The 24,252-nt window shown below is 35.5% G+C and overlaps 3 protein-coding genes across 3 annotated transcripts; 2 read left to right on the forward strand and 1 right to left on the reverse strand.

Annotated features, from left to right (window-relative positions):
• The first annotated feature begins 10,875 nt into the window (after positions 1-10,875).
• On the forward strand, positions 10,876-17,361 carry LOC114520007 (pecanex-like protein 4). The gene is made up of 8 exons (XM_028540202.1): positions 10,876-11,861; positions 12,196-12,366; positions 12,552-13,021; positions 13,299-13,402; positions 13,874-14,906; positions 15,439-16,093; positions 16,387-16,573; positions 16,837-17,361. The coding sequence occupies exons 1-8, from the start codon at positions 11,164-11,166 to the stop codon at positions 17,092-17,094; spliced, it is 3,576 nt and encodes a 1,191-aa protein (XP_028396003.1). The 5' UTR covers positions 10,876-11,163; the 3' UTR covers positions 17,095-17,361.
• A 27-nt stretch (positions 17,362-17,388) lies between these two features.
• On the reverse strand, positions 17,389-20,065 carry LOC114520008 (dehydrogenase/reductase SDR family member 7-like). Its single transcript, XM_028540203.1, has 8 exons — positions 19,743-20,065; positions 19,264-19,382; positions 18,831-19,023; positions 18,474-18,520; positions 18,191-18,310; positions 17,920-18,092; positions 17,700-17,752; positions 17,389-17,610 (listed from the first exon to the last, which is right to left on the reverse strand). The coding sequence occupies exons 1-8, from the start codon at positions 19,999-20,001 to the stop codon at positions 17,597-17,599; spliced, it is 978 nt and encodes a 325-aa protein (XP_028396004.1). The 5' UTR covers positions 20,002-20,065; the 3' UTR covers positions 17,389-17,596.
• A 352-nt stretch (positions 20,066-20,417) lies between these two features.
• On the forward strand, positions 20,418-24,252 carry LOC114520009 (transcobalamin-2-like). The gene is made up of 5 exons (XM_028540204.1): positions 20,418-20,992; positions 21,344-22,032; positions 22,508-22,691; positions 22,951-22,976; positions 23,265-24,252. Exons 1-5 carry the CDS (start codon positions 20,914-20,916, stop codon positions 23,583-23,585), a joined length of 1,299 nt encoding a protein of 432 aa, XP_028396005.1. The 5' UTR covers positions 20,418-20,913; the 3' UTR covers positions 23,586-24,252.

Raw genomic sequence — 24,252 nt, forward strand, 5'->3', positions numbered from 1 at the left:
TGTTCAAAAACTGTCTTAATATGCTAAAAATGGCCTACTAAGACTAATATGTTTCATTTTAGAGCATATTTCGTTGGTTTTTTGGACATTGAAAAAGTCGTCAATTTTGACCAAAATGGTAAGTCTTACCCCTTACCATTTTGGTCAATTTTGATAACTTTTTCAACTGTTCAAAAAGTGTCTTAAAATGCTAGAAATGGCTTACTAAGACTAATATCTTTCATTTTAGAGCATATTTGGTTGGTTTTTGGAACATTGAAAAAGTCGTCAAAATTGACCAAAATGGTAAGGGGTAACCCTTACCATTCTGGTAAATTTTGACGACTTTTTCAACTGTTCAAATCTGTCTTAAAATGCTAAAAATGGCTTCCTAAGACGAATATCTTTCATTTCAGAGCATTTTGAGACGGTTTTGAACAGTTGAAAAAGTCGTCATAATTGACCAAAATGGTAAAGCTTACCCCTTACCATTTTGGTCAATTTTGACGACTTTTTCAATTATTCAAAAACTGTCTTAAAATGCTAAAAATTTCTTTCTAAGACTAATATCTTTCATTTTAGAGCATATTTGGTTGGTTTTTGGAACATTGAAAAAGTCGTCAAAAATGGTAAGTCTTACCCCTTACCATTTAGGTCAATTTTGACGACTTTTTTATTTGTTCAAAAACTGTCTTAATATGCTAAAAATGGCCTACTAAGACTAATATGTTTCATTTTAGAGCATATTTCGTTGGTTTTTTGGACATTGAAAAAGTCGTCTTAATTGACCAAAATGGTAAGTCTTACCCCTTCCATTTTGGTCAATTTGATAACTTTTTCAACTGTTCAAAAAGTGTCTTAAATGCTAGAAAGGCTTACTAAGACTAATATCTTCATTTAGAGCATATTTGGTTGGTTTTTCGAAACAGAAAAAGTCGTCAAAATTGACCAAAATGGTAAGGGGTAACCCTTACCATTTTGGTAAATTTTGACGTCTTTTTCAACTGATCAAAATCTGTCTTAAAATGCTAAAAATGGCTTCCTAAGACGAATATCTTTCATTTCAGAGCATTTTGAGACAGTTTTTGAACAGTTGAAAAAGTCGTCATAATTTACCAAAATGGTAAAGCTTACTCCTTACCATTTTGGTCAATTTTGACGACTTTTTCAACTATTCAAAAACTGTCTTAAAATGCTAAAAATTGCTTTCTAAGACTAAAATTTTTCATTTTAGAATATATTTAGTTAGTTTTTGACACATTGAAAAAGTCGTAAAAATTGACCAAAATGGTAAGGGTTACGCCTTACCATTTTGGTCAATTTTGACAACTTTTTCAATGTTTCAAAAACCAACGAAATATGCTCTAAAATGAAAGATATTAGTTTTAGGAAGCCATTTTTAGGATTCTAAGACAATTTTTTAACAATTGAAAAAGTTGTCAAAATTGACCAAAATGGTAAGCCTTACAATTTTGACCAAAATGGTAAGGCTTACCCTTTACCATTTTGGTCAATTTTGACGACTTTTTAATCTGTTCAAAAACTGTCGTAAAATGCTAAAAATGGCTTCCTAACACTAATATCTTTAATTTTAGAGCATATTTGGTTGCTTTTTAAAACATTGAAAAAGTCGACAATTTTGACCAAAATGGTAAGGGGTAACCCTTACCATTTTGGTCAATTTTAACAACTTTTCCAACTGTTCAAAAATTGTTTTAAAATGCTAAAAATGGCTTCCTAAGACTAATCTCTTTCATTTTAGAGCATATTTGGTTGCTTTTAGAAACATTGAAAAAGTCGACAAAATTGACCAAAATGGTAGCTAAAGGGTAAGCCTTACCATTTTGGTCAATTTTGACGACTTTTTTATTTGTTCAAAAACTGTCTTAATATGCTAAAAATGGCCTACTAAGACTAATATGTTTCATTTTAGAGCATATTTCGTTGGTTTTTTGGACATTGAAAAAGTCGTCAATTTTGACCAAAATGGTAAGTCTTACCCCTTACCATTTTGGTCAATTTTGATAACTTTTTCAACTGTTCAAAAAGTGTCTTAAAATGCTAGAAATGGCTTACTAAGACTAATATCTTTCATTTTAGAGCATATTTGGTTGGTTTTTGGAACATTGAAAAAGTCGTCAAAATTGACCAAAATGGTAAGGGGTAACCCTTACCATTTTGGTAAATTTTGACGTCTTTTTCAACTGTTCAAAATCTGTCTTAAAATGCTAAAAATGGCTTCCTAAGACGAATATCTTTCATTTCAGAGCATTTTGAGACAGTTTTTGAACAGTTGAAAAAGTCGTCATAATTTACCAAAATGGTAAAGCTTACTCCTTACCATTTTGGTCAATTTTGACGACTTTTTCAACTATTCAAAAACTGTCTTAAAATGCTAAAAATTGCTTTCTAAGACTAAAATTTTTCATTTTAGAATATATTTAGTTAGTTTTTGACACATTGAAAAAGTCGTAAAAATTGACCAAAATGGTAAGGGTTACGCCTTACCATTTTGGTCAATTTTGACAACTTTTTCAATGTTTCAAAAACCAACGAAATATGCTCTAAAATGAAAGATATTAGTTTTAGGAAGCCATTTTTAGGATTCTAAAACAATTTTTTAACAATTGAAAAAGTTGTCAAAATTGACCAAATGGTAAGCCTTACAATTTTGACCAAAATGGTAAGGCTTACCCTTTACCATTTTGGTCAATTTTGACGACTTTTTAATCTGTTCAAAAACTGTCGTAAAATGCTAAAAATGGCTTCCTAACACTAATATCTTTAATTTTAGAGCATATTTGGTTGCTTTTTAAAACATTGAAAAAGTCGACAATTTTGACCAAAATGGTAAGGGGTAACCCTTACCATTTTGGTCAATTTTAACAACTTTTCCAACTGTTCAAAAATTGTTTTAAAATGCTAAAAATGGCTTCCTAAGACTAATCTCTTTCATTTTAGAGCATATTTGGTTGCTTTTAGAAACATTGAAAAAGTCGACAAAATTGACCAAAATGGTAGCTAAAGGGTAAGCCTTACCATTTTGGTCAATTTTGACGACTTTTTTTTGTTCAAAAACTGTCTTAATATGCTAAAAATGGCCTACTAAGACTAATATGTTTCATTTTAGAGCATATTTCGTTGGTTTTTTGGACATTGAAAAAGTCGTCAATTTTGACCAAAATGGTAAGTCTTACCCTTACCATTTTGGTCAATTTTGATAACTTTTTAAACTGTTCAAAAAGTGTCTTAAAATGCTAGAAATGGCTTACTAAGACTAATATCTTTCATTTTAGAGCATATTTGGTTGGTTTTTGGAACATTGAAAAGTCGTCAAAATTGACCAAAATGGTAAGGGGTAACCCTTACCATTCTGGTAAATTTTGACGACTTTTTCAACTGTTCAAAATCTGTCTTAAAATGCTAAAAATGGCTTCCTAAGACGAATATCTTTCATTTCAGAGCATTTTGAGACGGTTTTTTGAACAGTTGAAGAAGTCGTCAATTTTGACCAAAATGGTAAAGCTTACCCCTTACCATTTTGGTCAATTTTGACGACTTTTTCAATTATTCAAAAACTGTCTTAAAATGCTAAAAATTTCTTTCTAAGACTAATATCTTTCATTTAGAGCATATTTGGTTGGTTTTTGGAACATTGAAAAAGTCGTCAAAAATGGTAAGTCTTACCCCTTACCATTTTGGTCAATTTTGACGACTTTTTTATTTGTTCAAAAACTGTCTTAATATGCTAAAATGGCCTACTAAGACTAATATGTTTCATTTTAGAGCATATTTCGTTGGTTTTTTGGACATTGAAAAAGTCGTCTTAATTGACCAAAATGGTAAGTCTTACCCCTTACCATTTTGGTCAATTTTGATAACTTTTTCAACTGTTCAAAAAGTGTCTTAAAATGCTAGAAATGACTTACTAAGACTAATATCTTTCATTTTAGAGCATATTTGGTTGGTTTTTGGAACATTGAAAAAGTCGTCAAAATTGACCAAAATGGTAAGGGGTTACCCTTACCATTTTGGTAAATTTTGACGTCTTTTTCAACTGTTCAAAATCTGTCTTAAAATGCTAAAAATGGCTTCCTAAGACGAATATCTTTCATTTCAGAGCATTTTGAGACAGTTTTTGAACAGTTGAAAAAGTCGTCATAATTGACCAAAATGGTAAAGCTTACTCCTTACCATTTTGGTCAATTTTGACGACTTTTTCAACTATTCAAAAACTGTCTTAAAATGCTAAAAATTTCTTTCTAAGACTAATATCTTTCATTTTAGAGCATATTTGGTTGGTTTTTGGAACATTGAAAAAGTCGTCAAAAATGGTAAGTCTTACCCCTTACCATTTTGGTCAATTTTGACGACTTTTTTATTTGTTCAAAAACTGTCTTAATATGCTAAAAATGGCCTACTAAGACTAATATGTTTCATTTTAGAGCATATTTCGTTGGTTTTTGAAACATTGAAAAAGTTGTCAATTTTGACCAAAATGGTAAGTCTTACTGTATAATATCAATTGCTTCTTGAACTCTAAGATTTTTTATAATCATACTTGTTCTGTTATCTTTGTTATTACTGTATATTAGTGTAAGTTATTATATGTCATTATAACTTTGACAATACCTGTAAATAGCTAGGTCATGTCAATAAAGTTCTTTTATATATATATATATATACCCCTTACCATTTTGGTCAATTTTGACGACTTTTTTATTTGTTCAAAAACTGTCTTAATATGCTAAAAATGGCCTACTAAGACTAATATGTTTCATTTTAGAGCATATTTCGTTGGTTTTTGGGACATTGAAAAAGTCGTCAATTTTGACCAAAATGGTAAGTCTTACCCCTTACCATTTTGGTCAATTTTGACAACTTTTTCAACTGTTCAAAAAGTGTCTTAAAATGCTAGAAATGGCTTACTAAGACTAATATCTTTCATTTTAGAGCATATTTGGTTGGTTTTTGGAACATTGAAAAAGTCGTCAAAATTGACCAAAATGGTAAGGGGTAACCCTTACCATTTTGGTCAATTTTGACAACTTTTCCAACTGTTCAAAAATTGTTTTAAAATGCTAAAAATGGCTTCCTAAGACTAATCTCTTTCATTTTAGAGCATATTTGGTTGCTTTTAGAAACATTGAAAAAGTCGACAAAATTGACCAAAATGGTAAAGGGTAAGCCTTACCATTTTGGTCACATTTGACGACTTTTTTATTTGTTCAAAAACTGTCTTAATATGCTAAAAATGGCTTACTAAGATTAATATGTTTCATTTTAGAGCATATTTGGTTGGTTTTTTGGACATTGAAAAAGTCGTCAATTTTGACCAAACTGGTAAGGCTTACCTCTTACCATTTTGGTCATTTTTGACGACTTTTTCAATTATTCAAAAACTGTCTTAAATGCTAGAAATTTCTTTCTAAGACTAATATCTTTCATTTTAGGGAATATTTGGTTGCTTTTTGCAACTTTGAAAAAGTCGTCAATTCTGTCTTCAAGTATTAAAATGTATTATTTTAAGGTAAGTATCACCACGGATGCGGTGGCCTAGTGGTTAAGGCTACCGCCCTACCAGGTTGTGAGCGTAGGTTCGAATCCTGCCAGGGAGAAGTGCAATTTTTCCCACATAAATTGCATTTAATTTAAAATTCTGCGAATAGGATTAAGTCGAATAAAGAACAAGAGCTTTTGATTAAAGATGCGGTGGCCCAGTGGTTAAGGCTACGGCCTACCAGGTTGTAAGGGTAGGTTCGAATCCTGAATAGGAAAGTTAGATTTTTCCACCGAAATTATTCTTTAATTTAAACTTCATCGAAAAGGATTAGGTCAAATAAAGAACAATAGCTTTCGACAAATGATGCGGTGGCCTAGTGGTTAAGACGTTCGTTTCTCAATCTGAGGACAGACGTATCAACTCCGGGCAATACAAAAAAATTCGCCTGAAAAATTTCGGTGTAATTTGAAAGCTTTAAAACCATTAAAAGACTCCTCGGCCTTTGGGAAAGACTGTAAATTGAAATAAAAAAACTTGAAAAAATTTCTCGCGTTCAAAAGTACCTAAAAATTGAAAAAAAGCTCAAGTAAAAAAAGTTTTCAAATCATGTGTCTTCTAAAAACACTGAAAATTAAGTAATTTACACGCAAAACTATAAGTTTAAAAATTTCCCGCTTTTAAAAAACTTATGTTTACTTACCTTAATTTTTTTTCACGAAAATTTGACAGGGTGATTTTCTCGAGACTGAAAAAATTTACATTTTTTCACTTTTTTGAAATTCTCTAAGATTTTTTTTGCGACGAAGTATTTTGTCTTGGGCTACCTGTGTCTGTCTTGGGCTACCTGTGTCCGGTTTGACACAGGTAACCCAAGACATGATACTTTTTCATAAAAAAAATCTCGGATAATTTCAAAAAAGTGAAAAATCTTTTTGAGGAAGATGTATTTTGTCTTGGGCTACTGTGTCAAGCCAGACACAGGTAGCCCAAGACAGACACAGGTAGCCCAAGACAAAATACTTCGTCGCAAAAAAAATCTTAGAGAATTTCAAAAAAGTGAAAAAATGTAAATTTTTTCAGTCTCGAGAAAATCACCCTGTCAAATTTTCGTGAAAAAAAATTAAGGTAAGTAAACATAAGTTTTTTAAAAGCGGGAAATTTTTGAACTTATAGTTTTGTGTGTAATTTACTTAATTTTCAGTGTTTTTAGAAGACATGATTTGAAAACTTTTTTTACTTGAGCTTTTTTTCAATTTTTAGGTACTTTTGAACGCGAGAAATTTTTTCAAGTTTTTTTATTTCAATATTTTTTCAATTTACAGTCTTTCCCAAAGGCCAAGGAGTCTTTTAATAGTTTTAAAGCTTCCAAATTACACCGAAATTTTTCAGGCGAATTTTTTTGTATTGCCCGGAGTTGATACGTCTGTCCTCAGATTGAGAAACGAACGTCTTAACCACTAGGCCACCGCATCATTTGTCAAAAGCTATTGTTCTTTATTTGACCTAATCCTTTTCGATGAAGTTTAAATTAAAGAATAATTTCGGTGAAAAATCGAACTTTCCCATGTAGGATTCGAACCTAGACTTGCAACCTGGTAGGCCGTAGCCTTAACCCACTGAGCCACCGCATCTTTGTTCTTTATTCGACTTAATCCTATTGGCAGAATTTTAAATTAAATGCAATTTATGTGGGAAAAATTGCACTTCTCCCTGGCAGGATTCGAACCTACGCTCTCAAATTGGTAGGGCGGTAGCCTTAACCACTAAGCCACCGCATCCGTGTTGATACTTACCTTAAAATAATACGACTTTTTCAATGTTCCAAAAACCAACCAAATATGCTCTAAAATGAAAGATATTAGTCTTAGTATGCCATTTCTAGCATTTTAAGACACTTTTTGAACAATTGAAAAAGTCGTCAAAATTGACAAAAATGGTAAGGGGTAAGCCTTACCATTTTGGTCAATTATGACGACTTTTTCAATGTTCCAAAAACCAACCAAATATGCTCTAAAATGAAAGATATTAGTCTTAGAAAGAAATTTTTAGCATTTTAAGACAGTTTTTGAATAGTTAAAAGAGTCGTCAAAATTGACCAAAATGGTAAGGGATAAGCCTTACCATTTTGGTCAATTATGACGACTTTTTCAATGTTCCAAAATCCAACCAAATATGCTCTAAAATGAAAGATATTAGTCTTAGTAAGCCATTTCTAGCATTTTAAGACACTTTTTGAACAGTTGAAAAAGTCGTCAAAATTGACCAAAATGGTAAAGCTTACCCCTTACCATTTTGGTCAATTATGACGACTTTTTCAATGTTCCAAAATCCAACCAAATATGCTCTAAAATGAAAGATATTAGTCTTAGTATGCCATTTCTAACATTTTAAGACACTTTTTGAACAGTTGAAAAAGTCGTCAAAATTGACCAAAATGGTAAGGGGTAAGACTTACCATTTTTGACGACTTTTTCAAAGTTGCAAAAAGCAACCAAATATGCTCTAAAATGAAAGATATTAGTCTTAGAAAGAAATTTTTAGCATTTAAGACAGTTTTTGAATAGTTGAAAAAGTCGTCAAAATTGACCAAAATGGTAAGGGGTAAGCCTTACCATTTTGGTCAATTATGACGACTTTTTCAATTGTTCAAAAACTGTCTCAAAATGCTCTGAAATGAAAGATATTAGTCTTAGGAAGCCATTTTTAGCATTTTAAGACAGTTTTTGAACAATTGAAAAAGTCGTCAAAATTGACCAAAATGGTAAGGCTTACCCCTTACCATTTTGGTCAATTTTGACGACTTTTTCAATGTTCCAAAAACCAACCAAATATGCTCTAAAATGAAAGATATTAGTCTTAGTATGCCATTTCTAGCATTTTAAGACACTTTTTGAACAGTTGAAAAAGTCGTCAAAATTGACAAAAATGGTAAGGGGTAAGCCTTACCATTTTGGTCAATTATGACGACTTTTTCAATGTTCCAAAAACCAACCAAATATGCTCTAAAATTAAAGACATTAGTCTTAGAAAGAAATTTTTAGCATTTTAAGACAGTTTTTGAATAGTTAAAAGAGTCGTCAAAATTGACCAAAATGGTAAGGGATAAGCCTTACCATTTTGGTCAATTATGACGACTTTTTCAATGTTCCAAAATCCAACCAAATATGCTCTAAAATGAAAGATATTAGTCTTAGTAAGCCATTTCTAGCATTTTAAGACACTTTTTGAACAGTTGAAAAAGTCGTCAAAATTGACCAATATGGTAAGGGGTAAGACTTACCATTTTTGACGACTTTTTTAATGTTCCAAAAACCAACCAAATATGCTCTAAAATGAAAGATATTAGTCTTAGAAAGAAATTTTTAGCATTTAAGACAGTTTTGAATAGTTGAAAAAGTCGTCAAAATTGACCAAAATGGTAAGGGGTAAGCCTTACCATTTTGGTCAATTATGACGACTTTTTCAATTGTTCAAAAACTGTCTCAAAATGCTCTGAAATGAAAGATATTAGTCTTAGGAAGCCATTTTTAGCATTTTAAGACAGTTTTTGAACAATTGAAAAAGTCGTCAAAATTGACCAAAATGGTAAGGGGTAAGCCTTACCATTTTGGTCAATTATGACGACTTTTTCAATGTTCCAAAAACCAACCAAATATGCTCTAAAATTAAAGACATTAGTCTTAGAAAGAAATTTTTAGCATTTTAAGACAGTTTTTGAATAGTTAAAAGAGTCGTCAAAATTGACCAAAATGGTAAGGGATAAGCCTTACCATTTTGGTCAATTATGACGACTTTTTCAATGTTCCAAAATCCAACCAAATATGCTCTAAAATGAAAGATATTAGTCTTAGTAAGCCATTTCTAGCATTTTAAGACACTTTTTGAACAGTTGAAAAAGTCGTCAAAATTGACCAATATGGTAAGGGGTAAGACTTACCATTTTTGACGACTTTTTTAATGTTCCAAAAACCAACCAAATATGCTCTAAAATGAAAGATATTAGTCTTAGAAAGAAATTTTTAGCATTTAAGACAGTTTTTGAATAGTTGAAAAAGTCGTCAAAATTGACCAAAATGGTAAGGGGTAAGCCTTACCATTTTGGTCAATTATGACGACTTTTTCAATTGTTCAAAAACTGTCTCAAAATGCTCTGAAATGAAAGATATTAGTCTTAGGAAGCCATTTTTAGCATTTTAAGACAGTTTTTGAACAATTGAAAAAGTCGTCAAAATTGACCAAAATGGTAAGGCTTACCCCTTACCATTTTGGTCAATTTTGACGACTTTTTCAATGTTCCAAAAACCAACCAAATATGCTCTAAAATGAAAGATATTAGTCTTAGTATGCCATTTCTAGCATTTTAAGACACTTTTTGAACAGTTGAAAAAGTCGTCAAAATTGACCAAAATGGTAAGGGGTAAGCCTTACCATTTTGGTCAATTATGACGACTTTTTCAATGTTCCAAAAACCAACCAAATATGCTCTAAAATTAAAGACATTAGTCTTAGAAAGAAATTTTTAGCATTTTAAGACAGTTTTTGAATAGTTAAAAGAGTCGTCAAAATTGACCAAAATGGTAAGGGATAAGCCTTACCATTTTGGTCAATTATGACGACTTTTTCAATGTTCCAAAATCCAACCAAATATGCTCTAAAATGAAAGATATTAGTCTTAGTAAGCCATTTCTAGCATTTTAAGACACTTTTTGAACAGTTGAAAAAGTCGTCAAAATTGACCAATATGGTAAGGGGTAAGACTTACCATTTTTGACGACTTTTTTAATGTTCCAAAAACCAACCAAATATGCTCTAAAATGAAAGATATTAGTCTTAGAAAGAAATTTTTAGCATTTAAGACAGTTTTTGAATAGTTGAAAAAGTCGTCAAAATTGACCAAAATGGTAAGGGGTAAGCCTTACCATTTTGGTCAAATTTGATGACTTTTTTACTGTTTCAACAACCAACCAAATATGCTCTAAAATGAAAGATGTTAGTCTTAGAAAGCAATTTTTAGCATTTTAAGACAAATTTAACAGTTGGAAAAGTCGTCCTAATTGACCAAAATGGTAAGGGTAGGCCCTTAATTATGAGCATTTCACATTTTCACTTTTAAATACTAGTATACGTACATTTCGCGTCAAAACACACTTTCGACGAAAGATAATAAAAAAAAACTGGCGAATTTTCATCACTGCTGTCGTTAGTAGGGTTTAATAAACTTTGTAGCCGTCGCCTCGTCTAGTACGACATTTTTAAAAAACTTTGTAGTCCCCACTACGTTGTGAAGGAATTTTAAAAGGTAAGGCGTTATAACAAAAAGTTATTCTGCAGAATATTTTCCTTTGAACGGGAACGTAAGTGGAAGATATATATATTTAAAAATCAATATTTCAACACGTGCGATGAGAAACTACATTTTTCCATCTTTCCAAAGTATAAATGTTTACATTGTGGTAACCAAGGGAGACGACGACATGCAATGCGATATTTCGTCGTTTTGAAATCCAATATGTCAAAGAAAGACATAAAAGCTACTTTTCGTGGCATAGACGAAGCAGATGTTTGTTGCTAACATGCGAGATTTCTAAATTACCAGCTTGAACGACAGGAAGACAAGTGCTAAAGAAGTATTAAGCAAACACTATCTTCGATTATATAAACAATTTTTTGAGCTAAACCACATGGCTTCGGGACAATTGGAAGGGGCAAAGGCACCGTTTTTGAATGACTACAAACTACAGTTCCTTCAAAAAAGATTTCCACGAACTTTAACCGGAGGCCTTCGTCTCAAAATTGGTGCGCCATTATATGTATATCTCTACCAGATTCTCGTGTTTCTATGGCCAGCGTTACTCGGTGGGATTTTTACTGTACTGACAGAATTTGACGTCCTTCAAGATTACGTGTGTTGTTATCTATTTGGCGGGATTTTAGGGCTGATAGCCACTTGTATATATCTGTTAAGAATGTATTTATCAAAAAACCTTTATGCTAAAGGTAGCCAAAGTAGCAGACACAACGTTTTAGCAGATGATGATCAAGTAGACTTTTCATCTTGTTGTGGTGTGGACACATTTCTTTATATATTCCCAGCAAAGGCAGCATTTGCACTGTTGCATGGCATCGTCCTTGCGGTTTTATGTAGTATGGTATTTCTGTGCTTGCTACCATCTCGATTGCAGAATCTTGGTTATGACACTGCCACAACTGTTGTTCTGTTAATATTTAACTGGTTGACATTGTGCATTGCAAGTCATTCGTTAATTATTGAACCACCACCAGAGACTGCAATTTTTAGGTCCTTAGACACAGTAGGACTAAATGCATTTATGAGGCCTTTTTATGTCACTGCAATTGCTGTAGTGGGTGTCTTAGCAAGGTAGGTTTGCGTTCATATGAACTTGTTTGCTTGCAATGTGCAAATAGGTATTTTGCCTTTCATCAAAGCATTGTGCTTTGTCAGGTGAGGCTGCTAGCTCAGATGTTTTACACATTAGTGGATATGTATTGCCAGTTTTAGAGATTTTGGCAGATTAACACATTACCTTGTTAACTGATCACCTTAAAATACACCCAGTTTCCTGCATTTTTCTGAAGTTCAATGCATAACGAATAAGGCCACAATTATGTCCCTTGTGGCTAAGGTTAGAAAATTTCATTGGCCTCAGGTGTAGCTGGTAGTAAATAATACCTGTGATTGTATTACATTTCAGACATTACTCCAGTTTAGAGGAAATCAGTAAGGTTCTATATATTGTCATGGCAATATTACCACTCCTGTGGACCGTTGGGTTATTGCCTCCAATTGATGCCTTGTTTCCTTGGCTTGGTGAACAGATATTGGTGTTTGCATTGGGTGGTACATATATGGCATCAGACAGCAGGTATTAGAATGTTGACTTTAGTTTTATATGCCACTGAAATTATCTTGCAGTTAAATTGACTATAAGCTGCGCTCCAAATAGATATTCACTTGACACCTGTAAGGAGTGAGAGAAAGTTCAGATTGTAGGAAAGTCCTCTTGATCAAATTATATAATAGCGTATTGGTTCGTTTTGTAATTTTCAGATTGTTTTTCGCATTGCTGGTATCCGTCATCTCTTTGGTTCCTGCATATTTCATTACCAACTACACTGCACTGATGACTTACTCAGCCGCAATTGGATTCATTCTTAGTCTGGACATGTTCCACATTACCAGCTTTGTTGTAAACAATAAAACCCACAAACTTCATCTGTCAACCATCATCACTATTGGAAAGTACAGTATTCTACTGGTCATTACAGGCACCGTTGCTGGCATCACCAGTCATTTGCATGAAGATGCAACTGAAACTATGTTTGACTCTTTTGGTTATGTCTTTGTTATGTTATTGTTGCTGTTAAAAGTTCTTGGTGACTTGCAATATGTCTATGTTTGCTCAGGACTGACCAGGAATCCATTCTTCATCAACAGTGCCACTTCTGTGGAAAAACTGAAGAAATTTCAGCAGAAAATTGGATACCTTGGCCACATTTATAATGTGTTACTTTCCTATAGTATGTCCTGTCAAATATCTTTGATATTTTCCTGTTTGATTTAAATTGTTTTTATTAAGAATACCCTGCTTTGGAATTGCCACTGCCATTTCTTAGGATAAAAAGACAACCAAGCACTCTTTTTAATAGACTAACTATCTGCCATTGTTATTCATCTGCTAACAACTTGCATTGCATCCAAATTTAGTATTTTACTCCGTCTAAATCCAGGAGATTTTATTTTCAATCTTATATCACAGTTCACCAAAAGTTCTAATACCGTTCTTCAATTTTAAAGTTTGCCCATTTATCATGGTCGCATTTCTCGGAACATTTCTCAAATCTTCGAAAGATCTTGGTTCGTTTGCAACGGCATTGGGAACAATACGAGCTCTGAGATGGGTAAGTCTTTACCTAAATAAACGTTCTGTGCTATTTCAACCACCGCTTAAGAAATAGAAAACATTTTCCGTGTTTCTATACAGTTATATAAACACTTGTGGGAGATCTAGAAATAACGTGGAAAAACTCGCCCATTATTTCTCGTTCTCCCAAATTCCCAAAAGTGTTTCTATAACTATATAAAAACAAGGGGGGAAAGTTTATGAAAGTCTATAATATAACTTAAAAACAAGAACTTGTAATTTTTATCCAATTTCAGGCAATTTTTAATTCGATTCAATGACAAATTCTCATTACATTACTTCGCTTGTATATTTCGGCGGGAAAATTTCCGTGTTCTTAAAAGCATATTTATAGAAACACGCTTCTCGACCAATCAGCACGTGCGTTCTATAAGTGTTATATTATAAAAAGTTATGAAACAGTTCTGTATCAAAAATGCAAAATCTCTTTTTTCAACCCTTACGATAGGTTTGGCAGAATACTTTCAAATCTCTACTGGAGGTAACAGTATGTTGTGTGATTTACTGGATTGACATCGGAAGCTCATGGTGGAACGATTTAGGTCTTGGCTTGCAACTTATGGTCATCGGAATCATGACGGACCGGCTCCATGAACTAATCACAAAGATAAAATTCATGTTCACGTTATTCATCACGTCGTGGACTGAAGCAAAACAACGACATTCTGCAACATTACCAACTTTAATAACATCGCTTTTGTTTTTCCCGCTAGTTCTGTCAATTGTAGTCATTTCGGTCGCTCTATCAGCTCCGTTGACTCCCATATTCTGTTTTCCAATATTCTTCGTCGGATTTCCTCGTCCCAAACGTATGTGGCCGTCTTTGACAGCGCAGAGCTCAACCGGTAGCGAAGGCTGTGTATTTTACCAACAACTCGTACCAAAAATCTGCTCTGAGCTACAAAGCACGATCGCAAGCGGGAATCTCGTTACAAAAAGCGATTATCTGATGGTCCGTTACCAAGACAGACTGATTGTCTTGCATATTCTAGAAAAAGGTTATAGATACTGTACTTTAATAGCACGGGGTCTTGAACTGCAGGAGACCTCGTGCCATACTGTGGAAGCGGCCAGAGTTGATGATATTTTCGAGGATGTTTTCACCAAGGAAACAAAAACACCATTTGGGTTGAACTCGTATCCATTGCATACACTAACGCCTCTAAACTGTCTGGTTGTCGAGACTTATTCAGATGCTCACAATGTCCTCACCGGAATAATAGACCAGCCGGAGAATATTGAAAGGCAGTCCAGCAATTTCATAAAATGTTTGGTTTGGGTTCTGTTGAAAGAGTTGAGCAGAAATGAGAGAAGCTCTAAGGATACCGTAGAAAATCCTGTCGCCTCTGTGGAAAAGCCTGAAGTAATGGATTCAAGTGATGTTGTAAATCTTCAAGAAGATAATATGGTTGTACAGAATAAAGAAACCACCTTGTATGAGGATTTCCACAGCGAGAATGTGAAACTTGCCCTTACTAAAGGTAATGCACCTCGCATACGGCATACCTCAATGAAGCAGTTTCAGGGTATTAAAAGGTGAAAGATAGAGTTTCAGCATTTAGTTTTGGTTTCCTCCTGTTGTAACACTGGATCAATAAGAGACAATCTTTACTGGGCCTCTAGGAAGAACAGTTTAGAACTGATAGAGTTATCCAGTATAAATAAAGTTAGTTTAGTTTAGGTTTCCTCTTGTAGTAACGCTGAATCAATAAGAGATGATCCTTACTGGACCTCTAGGAAAAACAGTTTAGAATTGAGAGAGCTATCCAGTATAAATAAAGTTAGTTTAGTTTAGGTTTCATACTGTAGTAACACTGGATCAATAAGAGATGATCCTTACTGGACCTCTAGGAAGAACAGTTTAGAACTGAGAGAGTTATCTAGCATAAAAAAAGTTAGTTCAGTTTAGGTTTCTTACTGTAGTAGCACTGGATCAGTAAGAGATGATCCTCACTGGGCCTTCAGGAAGAACAGTTTAGAACTGAAAACTGTAAATGGTATTTTTTTATAAAGACAAGAAGAGCTCAAAGCCATCAAAGATTCTCCTAGACACAGATTGGTCAGATAAAGAATGGTCTGCAAGCGAATCAAGCGAAGATGAAGACCAGGACAAAACTAAACCTTTACCCTCCTCAGGGGAAAACCCTCTGGTAATGTTTGGCCTGCCCGCTCAAGATATCGGAAGTCAAACAAGACTTAATGATAGTAACCCTCAGAAATCAGGGAGCGTGTTCCCAAGTAGGAAAATCACACCTATAGCCATGGAGACCAGGGTGGAGGATGCCCCATGGGGAGGAGGGGGTAGTGCTGGGGAAGGCAGCGGGCAGCTGTCAAGTTGGAAAAACTTGTTGCAACCATGCAGCAGGTATCAAGCACAAGTGCATTCAGAATTTCCTGAGGAATGGTTCAGGTTTGTGATCAGTAGGATAATAAACACAGGCAATGAAACTGACGCCAAAAACCTCGACGAAGTCAAGACTAGCATGTTCAGAGACTTGATCATGTATTGTTACGCGGTGATTAATGTCTGTGGTTTGCACGGCAGTGTAGTGGAAGCAGGACCTTCACGTATAACCAAAGTTTTCCAGGATCGTATTCCATGGTCACCGGAGCTGGATCTGTTGGAGGAAGATAGTGAATTAAAGGAAATCGTTTTGAGAGCTTATAGGTGAGTTTTGGTAGCTGCATACGACTGGAGGAAGGCAGATTAGTGTATTTAGCATTCTCAAGGCCTTCACTCAACTTATTGCCACGGCCCGTCTGAAACACGAAATCAATAGGAGACGATCCTTACTAGTCCTCTGCAGGAAGAACGGTTTGAAGTTGATAGAGCTATCCAGTAACACAGGATCAACATGAAATGATCATATTAAAGAGAAGAGTTTTGGTTTGGACCGTTTTGTCGCTTTGCAGACTGCAATAACACCCAGACTTCCAATATCTTATTTCATTCTCCTGCAGGTACGCGTTCAAACTAACCTACGACGAGGCGGTCCTCGGCCCGTTCGACGATCACGATGAACTACGTGAGACATTGAATGATTACGACGAAAACTGGTTCATTGGAGTTGAAAATAAACCTGGATGGAACGAAGCGATATTAGAAGAAAAATCAAACCTATTTACCATAGGTTATGACACCGATCAGGTTGGTGTAGAGAAAATTGAACTGTCTATGTCGAAAAACGTATAGTTAAGCGTGAAGAGTGCTTACCAGCAAGAATAAGACTTATTTGAGTTTCTATCTGTTTTGTTTTGTTTTTTGTTTTAAATCTACGTTTTTTGCAGTGTAAAAAGGCGTTTAAAAAAACACATGAATAGTGTTTTTAATACATTTTTTGCAGTGTAAAAAGGCGTTTAAAAAACACATGAATAGTTTTCAAATTGCCTGCAATATTTTCTTATGTCTAGGGCACGTATACAAGTCATTTGCTTACGAAGCAGGAACTGGCCTTGTACACTGGAACGTTAAACAGCGAAGCCGTGAACGGACAGTGGTCCTCTCTAGCATTTGAACTACTTTATTTAACAAACGATGACGAGGAACGATACAGTATCCAAGCTCATCCGGTATTGTTGCGAAACCTCACGATGCAAGCCGCTGATCCACCGTTAGGCTATGCCGTGTATTCGTCTGGACCTGTGCATCTTTCATACGGTTTGATATAGGTTGATGTAAACATGGTTTGATTCAGGATGAGTGTTATTCACGTGAGGTTAATTAGATTCAGAAGTCCGGCTCTATTCCACTGATCTCTGTAATATACATGGACACTAACCTCGCGCCATTGGACTGTAAAACATTTCGTCTTCAAAAGTAATTTATTTATAAAGTTTTTAAAGAATTACATTGGTAATTGGAATTAGATTCGATTTCAATAGACTTTGGAAAAAGAAAAAGCTTTGTGAATAAATTCATCATTAAAATTATCAAAAACACGAGAAACTTGCACATTGTTGTTAAACATATATTCTTTTAAAATTTAAAAATATATTACATAATTGTTTGAGAACAATAACTTTCCAGGAATTTTAATATATTTATATTTTGATGAGTCGATCATGTCAGTTGGATAATTCATCGAGATCACGTGTTTATTTCACGCCTTTTCAGTCTTTGGGACGCAGTGTGTTTCTTCATACGACACGAGAGATGCATTTATCCAGAGACTCAATTTACTTTCGCTGTGAAAAAATAAATTCAACAGTTAAATATCGTGATTTGTGAAGTATCGTGCTGGGGGTTAAGACACGAATGTGCTTCAAAAATCTACCTTTGGCTTCTCGAAGTTTCTTCAAACCTTTCATTCCAAATCTTTTGTACAACCTTAAAAAAGGCGAGCTTAACATAAGAAGACGTTGTTATCGACAAGGGCCGCGAAACGGTGGTGAAGTGGGGCTCTTTCCCCTGCTGGGGGACAACCGCCCCTAGGTGTAGTTCCAGTGTCCCTGAGTTAGTAAAGTTTCTAAATACAACCAGGCTATCCCACGTACATTGTGAAAAAAGAAGGCATGTATTGCGAAGCGTATGTTATCAACAACACTGGTTGAAGAGAGATCCAGCATTCGTCCAGTTTATTGACCAAAGCTATCGCCATAAATCTGGCAAATTTTCCCGCATCCATGCGACCAGAGACATTCTCGGCTATTTTGTTGTCCTTGTAACTCTAAACGTCAAAACGAGAATGGTTGATGAATGCACACAAGAGTGGTACAAGTCTCAGGATGGAGTTTACATCAAGTGATACAACAATGAATCACCTACCTTCCCAGAAACTTCAGTAACTGCATTTTGGACACTCGCAGTTCTTATGGGACCAGGGCAAATAGAAGTGACGATTATCCCTTTGTCATAGAGCTCTGCACGAAGGCTAGAGAAATATCCCTAAAGATAGCCAGAAATATAACAATTGAAAATTCAGCGTTGAGGCTCATCCAGGCAAAAGTGCTGGAAATATATCAGCACAGCTAGAGAATGTGTCCAAACCCATCAAGCAAGGTTTGGATACATAGAAGGTGGATCCAAATTGTCAAATTCAATCACCCACCTGGAGGGCAAACTTTGATGCGGAATATGTTGCAGAGCCAACCACGCCTAGATTTAGATACACAATAGATTTGGATATGACAGATGGCTGGGGGGGGTTAATTCCTATTTGAGGAATTATGTATGGAAATTTGTACTAATTTATAAATATTATAGTGTACTCAGGAGTTTAAACAGCTAACTGTCACCTCTATGGGTGGAAACTAGTCTGTACCTTTCCCCTACAAAACCTCATTGAAACCCTTGTGGATAGGTTACCTGTGTTTAATCACAATTAGTGTCTATTTTCGGAAAACACCTGATAAAGAACTTTGTCAAATGAATATTCACTTCAGTTTCTATATTATGCCCAACATACCAAATTTCCCTTGGACACTGCTGACAACAACTATGTGACCATCATTCCTCTTGACCATGTCACGAAGAACCACTTTTGTCAGTGAAATTTGGCCAATCACGTTTAAGTCAAACAAATCCCTATCGACCTGAAGTTCTGTGTCTACAGCTAGCGCACGTTGTGATCTACCACTGTTGTTCACCAAAATATCAACCTTTGGGAGAAAAAAGAAATGAAACCTTCACACAAATTTAACTGTTTTTTTAGTCATACGAAATATAGTTTGTTTGCATACTCAGGTCTAGTTGTGATCTTTATGAGCTGATCTCAATGTTTATTACCCTCTGGCTCTTTGTTTGGGCCATTCATTTGAGCTCATTTGTATTGAGTTTAGCTCATGACAAGCACAGCATCTAAACCAAGGCTTAGCTTGTGTGTTGCACTTTAAATTTACCTGACTAAAATGTCCAAGAACAGTTTTCAAAGCATCCTCATGTGTGTCAAATTTAGTTGTATCAAGCGGCAAGACAAGTACATCAATGTCAGAGCCATATTTTCTGCCAGCTCCAAGTTCTAAACAGAAATTAAAAGTGGAATAAATGAAGACTTCCATGGTTCAAAACCATCCGAAAATTCAATAAAATAATCATTTATACTCAGAACAATCTTGTAAGTTGTAACAGGTCTGATAATGCAATCTGGGTCACTGCCCGCAAAATTATTTGGCAGCTTGTGAATTTTTGCATGTGTAGCTAATTCAATGGTCAGACTAGCTACAGTCACCCTTCAATGCCTTCGTCAAAGGGAGCTAGTGGTTGTCTGGTTAATCCAGACTTGACTATGTTCTAATAACTATTGCGCAATTTCATTGTTTACTTACGAGAATCTTTACACAGCAAGATGAAATATCCCCTAGTTCATTTTTATACTCACTATGACATTTCTCTTTCACCCTTTCGAGCTCCTGTTGTCTTCTTGCAGAGAGAACTAAGTTACAACCAGCACGAGCGAGCTCGTACGCTAGGTGCTCCCCTATACCACTCGAAGCTCCAGTGATCCATACAACTTTACCTCGCATTTCTTTGAGATTTCTACCGAATAATTCGTAATACTTCAACGTTAGATCCACTTCAGCATACTTGTAATGAATTACAAGCAACAGGACGATAAATATTGCAATTAAGAAACACATTTCGCGATTTTATTAAAATATAAGGAACTAAGGAAGTAAAGTGTTTATAAATTATAATTCGAACAATGAAATGAATGAATTCGAAGGATATATTGGGATACATGGTGTTAGTTAATTTACAAGAATCAAAATTAAATGTGGCGCATTGTCCGGTTCACTGATTGGTCCACGCAACACGGAGAGCTGTACTGTGATTGGCCTAGGGACCGCTTGCAATTTTGTCATAGGGATAGGGGATGCTTGCATATAGGGGTCACCTGCCCTGCCCCTCCTGTGGTAGACGGTTATAATGCAACGGAGATTAACGTGGATTTTTGTGAGATAATTAACTTAGAATATACCCCAACATTCAAACATCTGAGCCTCAAATTAACCAATGCAGTACAGCTTAGTGGCAAATATAATCGAGAAAGAATACTAATATCTTTTTGGTATTTGAAGATAGGATAGTCTGTAGGGTCAAATGGATAAGCCGGTGGATAGTCAAAAGGAGAATTAGTAAGATTAGACAATCCCAGTTTTCTTCATTGTTGAAGAGAAGCTTCTTCATTGCTCGACTAATTTGAGCAACGAAAATGAAGTAGCAACGATTACAAGTATCCATTTGATATTGAAATATAAATCAGCCACTTCATATGTAAACCATGGCACCATGCTTGAGTTGTTTCAGCACATTCTTCTGGGAATTATACACATTGCGGAACACGATCGTCACAAGACGGCTGAACTGCGTCATTTGTGTCAACAAAAACAAGCTATTTCAGTTCCTTTTCAGCGAATCATTGATCAAAACCATCCCAGACATCGACACAGCTAGACTTCTGAAAGCAAATTCGTTCTCTCTTCGACGAGTCTATCTGCAATAACAAAGACAGTCGCACAGATCAACGACGATCTTGTCTGAAAAGCATTATGAATTCTCGAGTGCACTTCGCCGTCCTGAGCTTGATCTGGTTGGTTATCCTGTGTGACAAAACGCATGCATTTTGTGGTAAGAATATGCAGCATTTTAGCCGTTAATTTCGTAAACATTTCTTAACACAGGCGAAATTGAAAAACTAAATTCGTATAGACAGCGACTTAGTCGTTGAAACCGAAACAGACTGTAAGTATATTGTCGAGCAATGTATTGTTCATAGGATCAAGTTCCGGCAGAAAATTTAGAGCTTTCTGTTTGTCAGTTCGCTGGCTATATTACTATTGAACGTTTCTTCCAATTCTTCTGCAATGGGATGCCCCATTAATTCCACTTATTATTACACCAAATCATTCTTAAACGAATAGCTAGAGGCTCAAAACAACAGCTAGCTCTTTTGATCTATTGTTTACGTTTTATTTTTAGACGCACCAAGTGAGGATCTGAGTGCTGACCTAACCCAGGCCGTTGTTCGTTCCTCAGACTGGTTGAGGAAAACATATCGCGAGAACACCACGGTCCTTCGTCCCTATCGAGCTGGGTCGTTATTCGCAACGCTCAGAATCGCTGGCCACTATCCGGACACCTTGCTTTCGGAATTCAAAGACGGACAGGGCTTTTCGATCGACGAAACACTGAAAAATTATCTTTATTCTGTGCAACAAAGCCATGGAAACCTATCAAGCATTGCTCCTCCCCATCTTGGGCTCATTATTCAAGGAGTGGTGTCGATCTGTCAGGACCCCGAGAATTTCCATGGCTACGATCTGATACAACCCTTGCATGACGGGTTTTCCAAGTTCAAAAAGCAAGCGGATTTCAATAATTACTTCGGGTATAGTCTGGCAGTAATTGCGTTGTGCAACGCAGATCATATCGTCCCGGATAGCATCATCCAGGAGTTGATTGAAGGCGCGAAAAGAGTTGTGTCGTATCATTCAGTCGACACAGACGCGTTAATTTTGACAGCTCTGTCATGTGTCAGGACCTCTAATAGCTCCCTGCAACACGAAGTGGACAGATCATCTCATGAACTTGTTGAAAGCTTAATTTCAATGCAAAATAATTCAACAGGGGCATTTGGAAATCAATATTCAACTGCTCTTGCAGTCGAGGTATGTTATGCCACTTCTTTGTTTGAAAACTGATAAAACCTTTGTTTTGTAAACATAAAAACATAATGTTGTGGTCATCTTGTGCTTATATTTTAGCCAACATTTAGGATTGTCGAAATATAATTCAATTCATTATATCTTTTGTTTTTCTTCATGAAATCAGTCGAAATTTTGTGATTATGTTCAGTTGCAAGTACTATAGCTCTGACATAAATTTCAAGAGATAGTAAGTTGTTTCAGTCGAGAAATTGTCCTTTACACGAAGACCATATCGGTCCTTTTTCGTCAGATCACCTGGTAAGGGTAAGGATTCTAGGAAAACTACCCTTAGGGCAACTTGTTGAAACAGGATTTGCGTGTTGATCATGATAAGTTGAATTTGGAAGTACAGAAAACAGTATATTTAAAGTAGGATTGGTGAACAAAGGATGCTAAATCAGTCAATTTTTTAAACGATTTTACGTTCCTTATTAAGGCTCTCCAGGCTGCCCGCGTTCATACAGACACTTATGAATGTGAAAAAGCGTTAAGAAACATACTTTCGTATCAAGGACAGGATGAAGAAGGGTCATTTGGATCAATTCTGGCAAATATTCAAGTAACTCCCGCTCTCTTGGGAGAATCACTCATCAGTTTAAAAGAATACCATTGTCCCGCAGGTAAGCGAGAGAAAATAGCCTTGGCCGATGTGAATTCACCTTCTTGATATCACCTGTCGCAATGGACCCAGATTTCTCGCGTTATCTTGTCCAAAACTAAGGCGTTGATAAGACTATAGTTGTTTAGATATAGTGCAAGGATGCCCTCGCCCAGGATATCGAATGACCATCCATTATAACACTAGCTCAAACGTCTTGGATTTAAAGATGCATTACAGAATCTTATTTGATAATGTTGTCTATTTTCATTTCTTTATAGCGCCAACACCTTCTCCCACTCCACAGGTATCAAGTCGTTTCACTTTTGAAAGCACAAGTCAACATCACTTACAAAATTGGCGTTTTTTGCGCCAAGGTTCATCAAAAGTACCCACACAATTCGTTTAAATACTTAACCAAAGTTTTATAAAGATGTCACCTGAATACCCCACCTAGAGTAGCTACGAATCGCCGAAAGTCGCTCTGTACCACCAATGGTCCCTCAGGAATGCTTAAAACGCATGATTTTTAAGTACCCCGTCCGATCTTATTAGCGTCCGATCATAAGAAACATTATTCCTCTTTTTTCTTCAGGTGATCACAGTTAGTGTGGAGCTCGTTTTCAAGGTAGCGCCAGAGAGAACTGAGCCTGAGGTGTCTGTCAACATAACTGAGGGTCAAACAGCGTACAACGCTTTAGAGTTGGCGAAATTGCAGAATCCTTGTTACAATGCCACGTATAAACAATATTCTTTCGGCCGTTCCATTACCAGTATCTGTGATGTTTCCTCCGACGGTAGTAAAAGTCAATACTGGTTGATCGACGTGAACGGAAAATCTGCCAAGTTTGGCGTAGATGGATTGAAACCAAAAGATGGCGACCTGATTACATTTAAATATGTAAAACTGAACTAGTTTAGATAGTCATAACTGTCATTGAAACGCATTGATTACAGCAAACAGATTAACAAAAGAGATTTAAATTGGAACAGTTACGGATAACAACTCGTCAAGTGAAATTATAGTCTAAAGACGAAGCTTTGCATGCTTTAATTGAAGAACATAAAGTTCATCGCGACAAAGAACAGTGTTCCGGGAATTGAACCCAGTAACCGTGTGTACAAGTCAGCTTCCATTAGACCATTATGTTTTCTATTCTGAGGGCGTTTACGTCAGACATTAAAGTCTACTGGGTTGCGAAAATATTCTAAACTTTTTATCGAGTATAACGAGACATACCAATTATGCGGATATAAATTGTCAACAGAAATGTTTAGCTTTCATGCAATTTTAGTCGTGAAAAGTTCAATTTTCGTATGGAAAACCAACCGTAAACACGCTTCCGAACACACGGACACTGTTTTTTTACGAGGGAAACCAGAGTGCCTGGAGAAAAACCCTCACCGAAAGCCGGAATTAAACACAAAGTACACAAGTTTGAGATTTTATTAAAACAAAGTCATGTATTACAACAAAGTCATGTATTACAACAAAGTGTGTGTGTGTGTGTTAAAGATATTGAAATCAAGAGAGAGGAGACGGACAATTTTGGTCCTATTTTTATTAATACTTCACTAAACGT

The sequence above is a fragment of the Dendronephthya gigantea genome, unplaced genomic scaffold (assembly GCF_004324835.1).
Source record: "Dendronephthya gigantea isolate DGI-Jeju-01 unplaced genomic scaffold, DenGig_1.0 000015F, whole genome shotgun sequence".
NCBI classification, from domain to species: Eukaryota; Metazoa; Cnidaria; class Anthozoa; order Malacalcyonacea; family Nephtheidae; genus Dendronephthya; species Dendronephthya gigantea.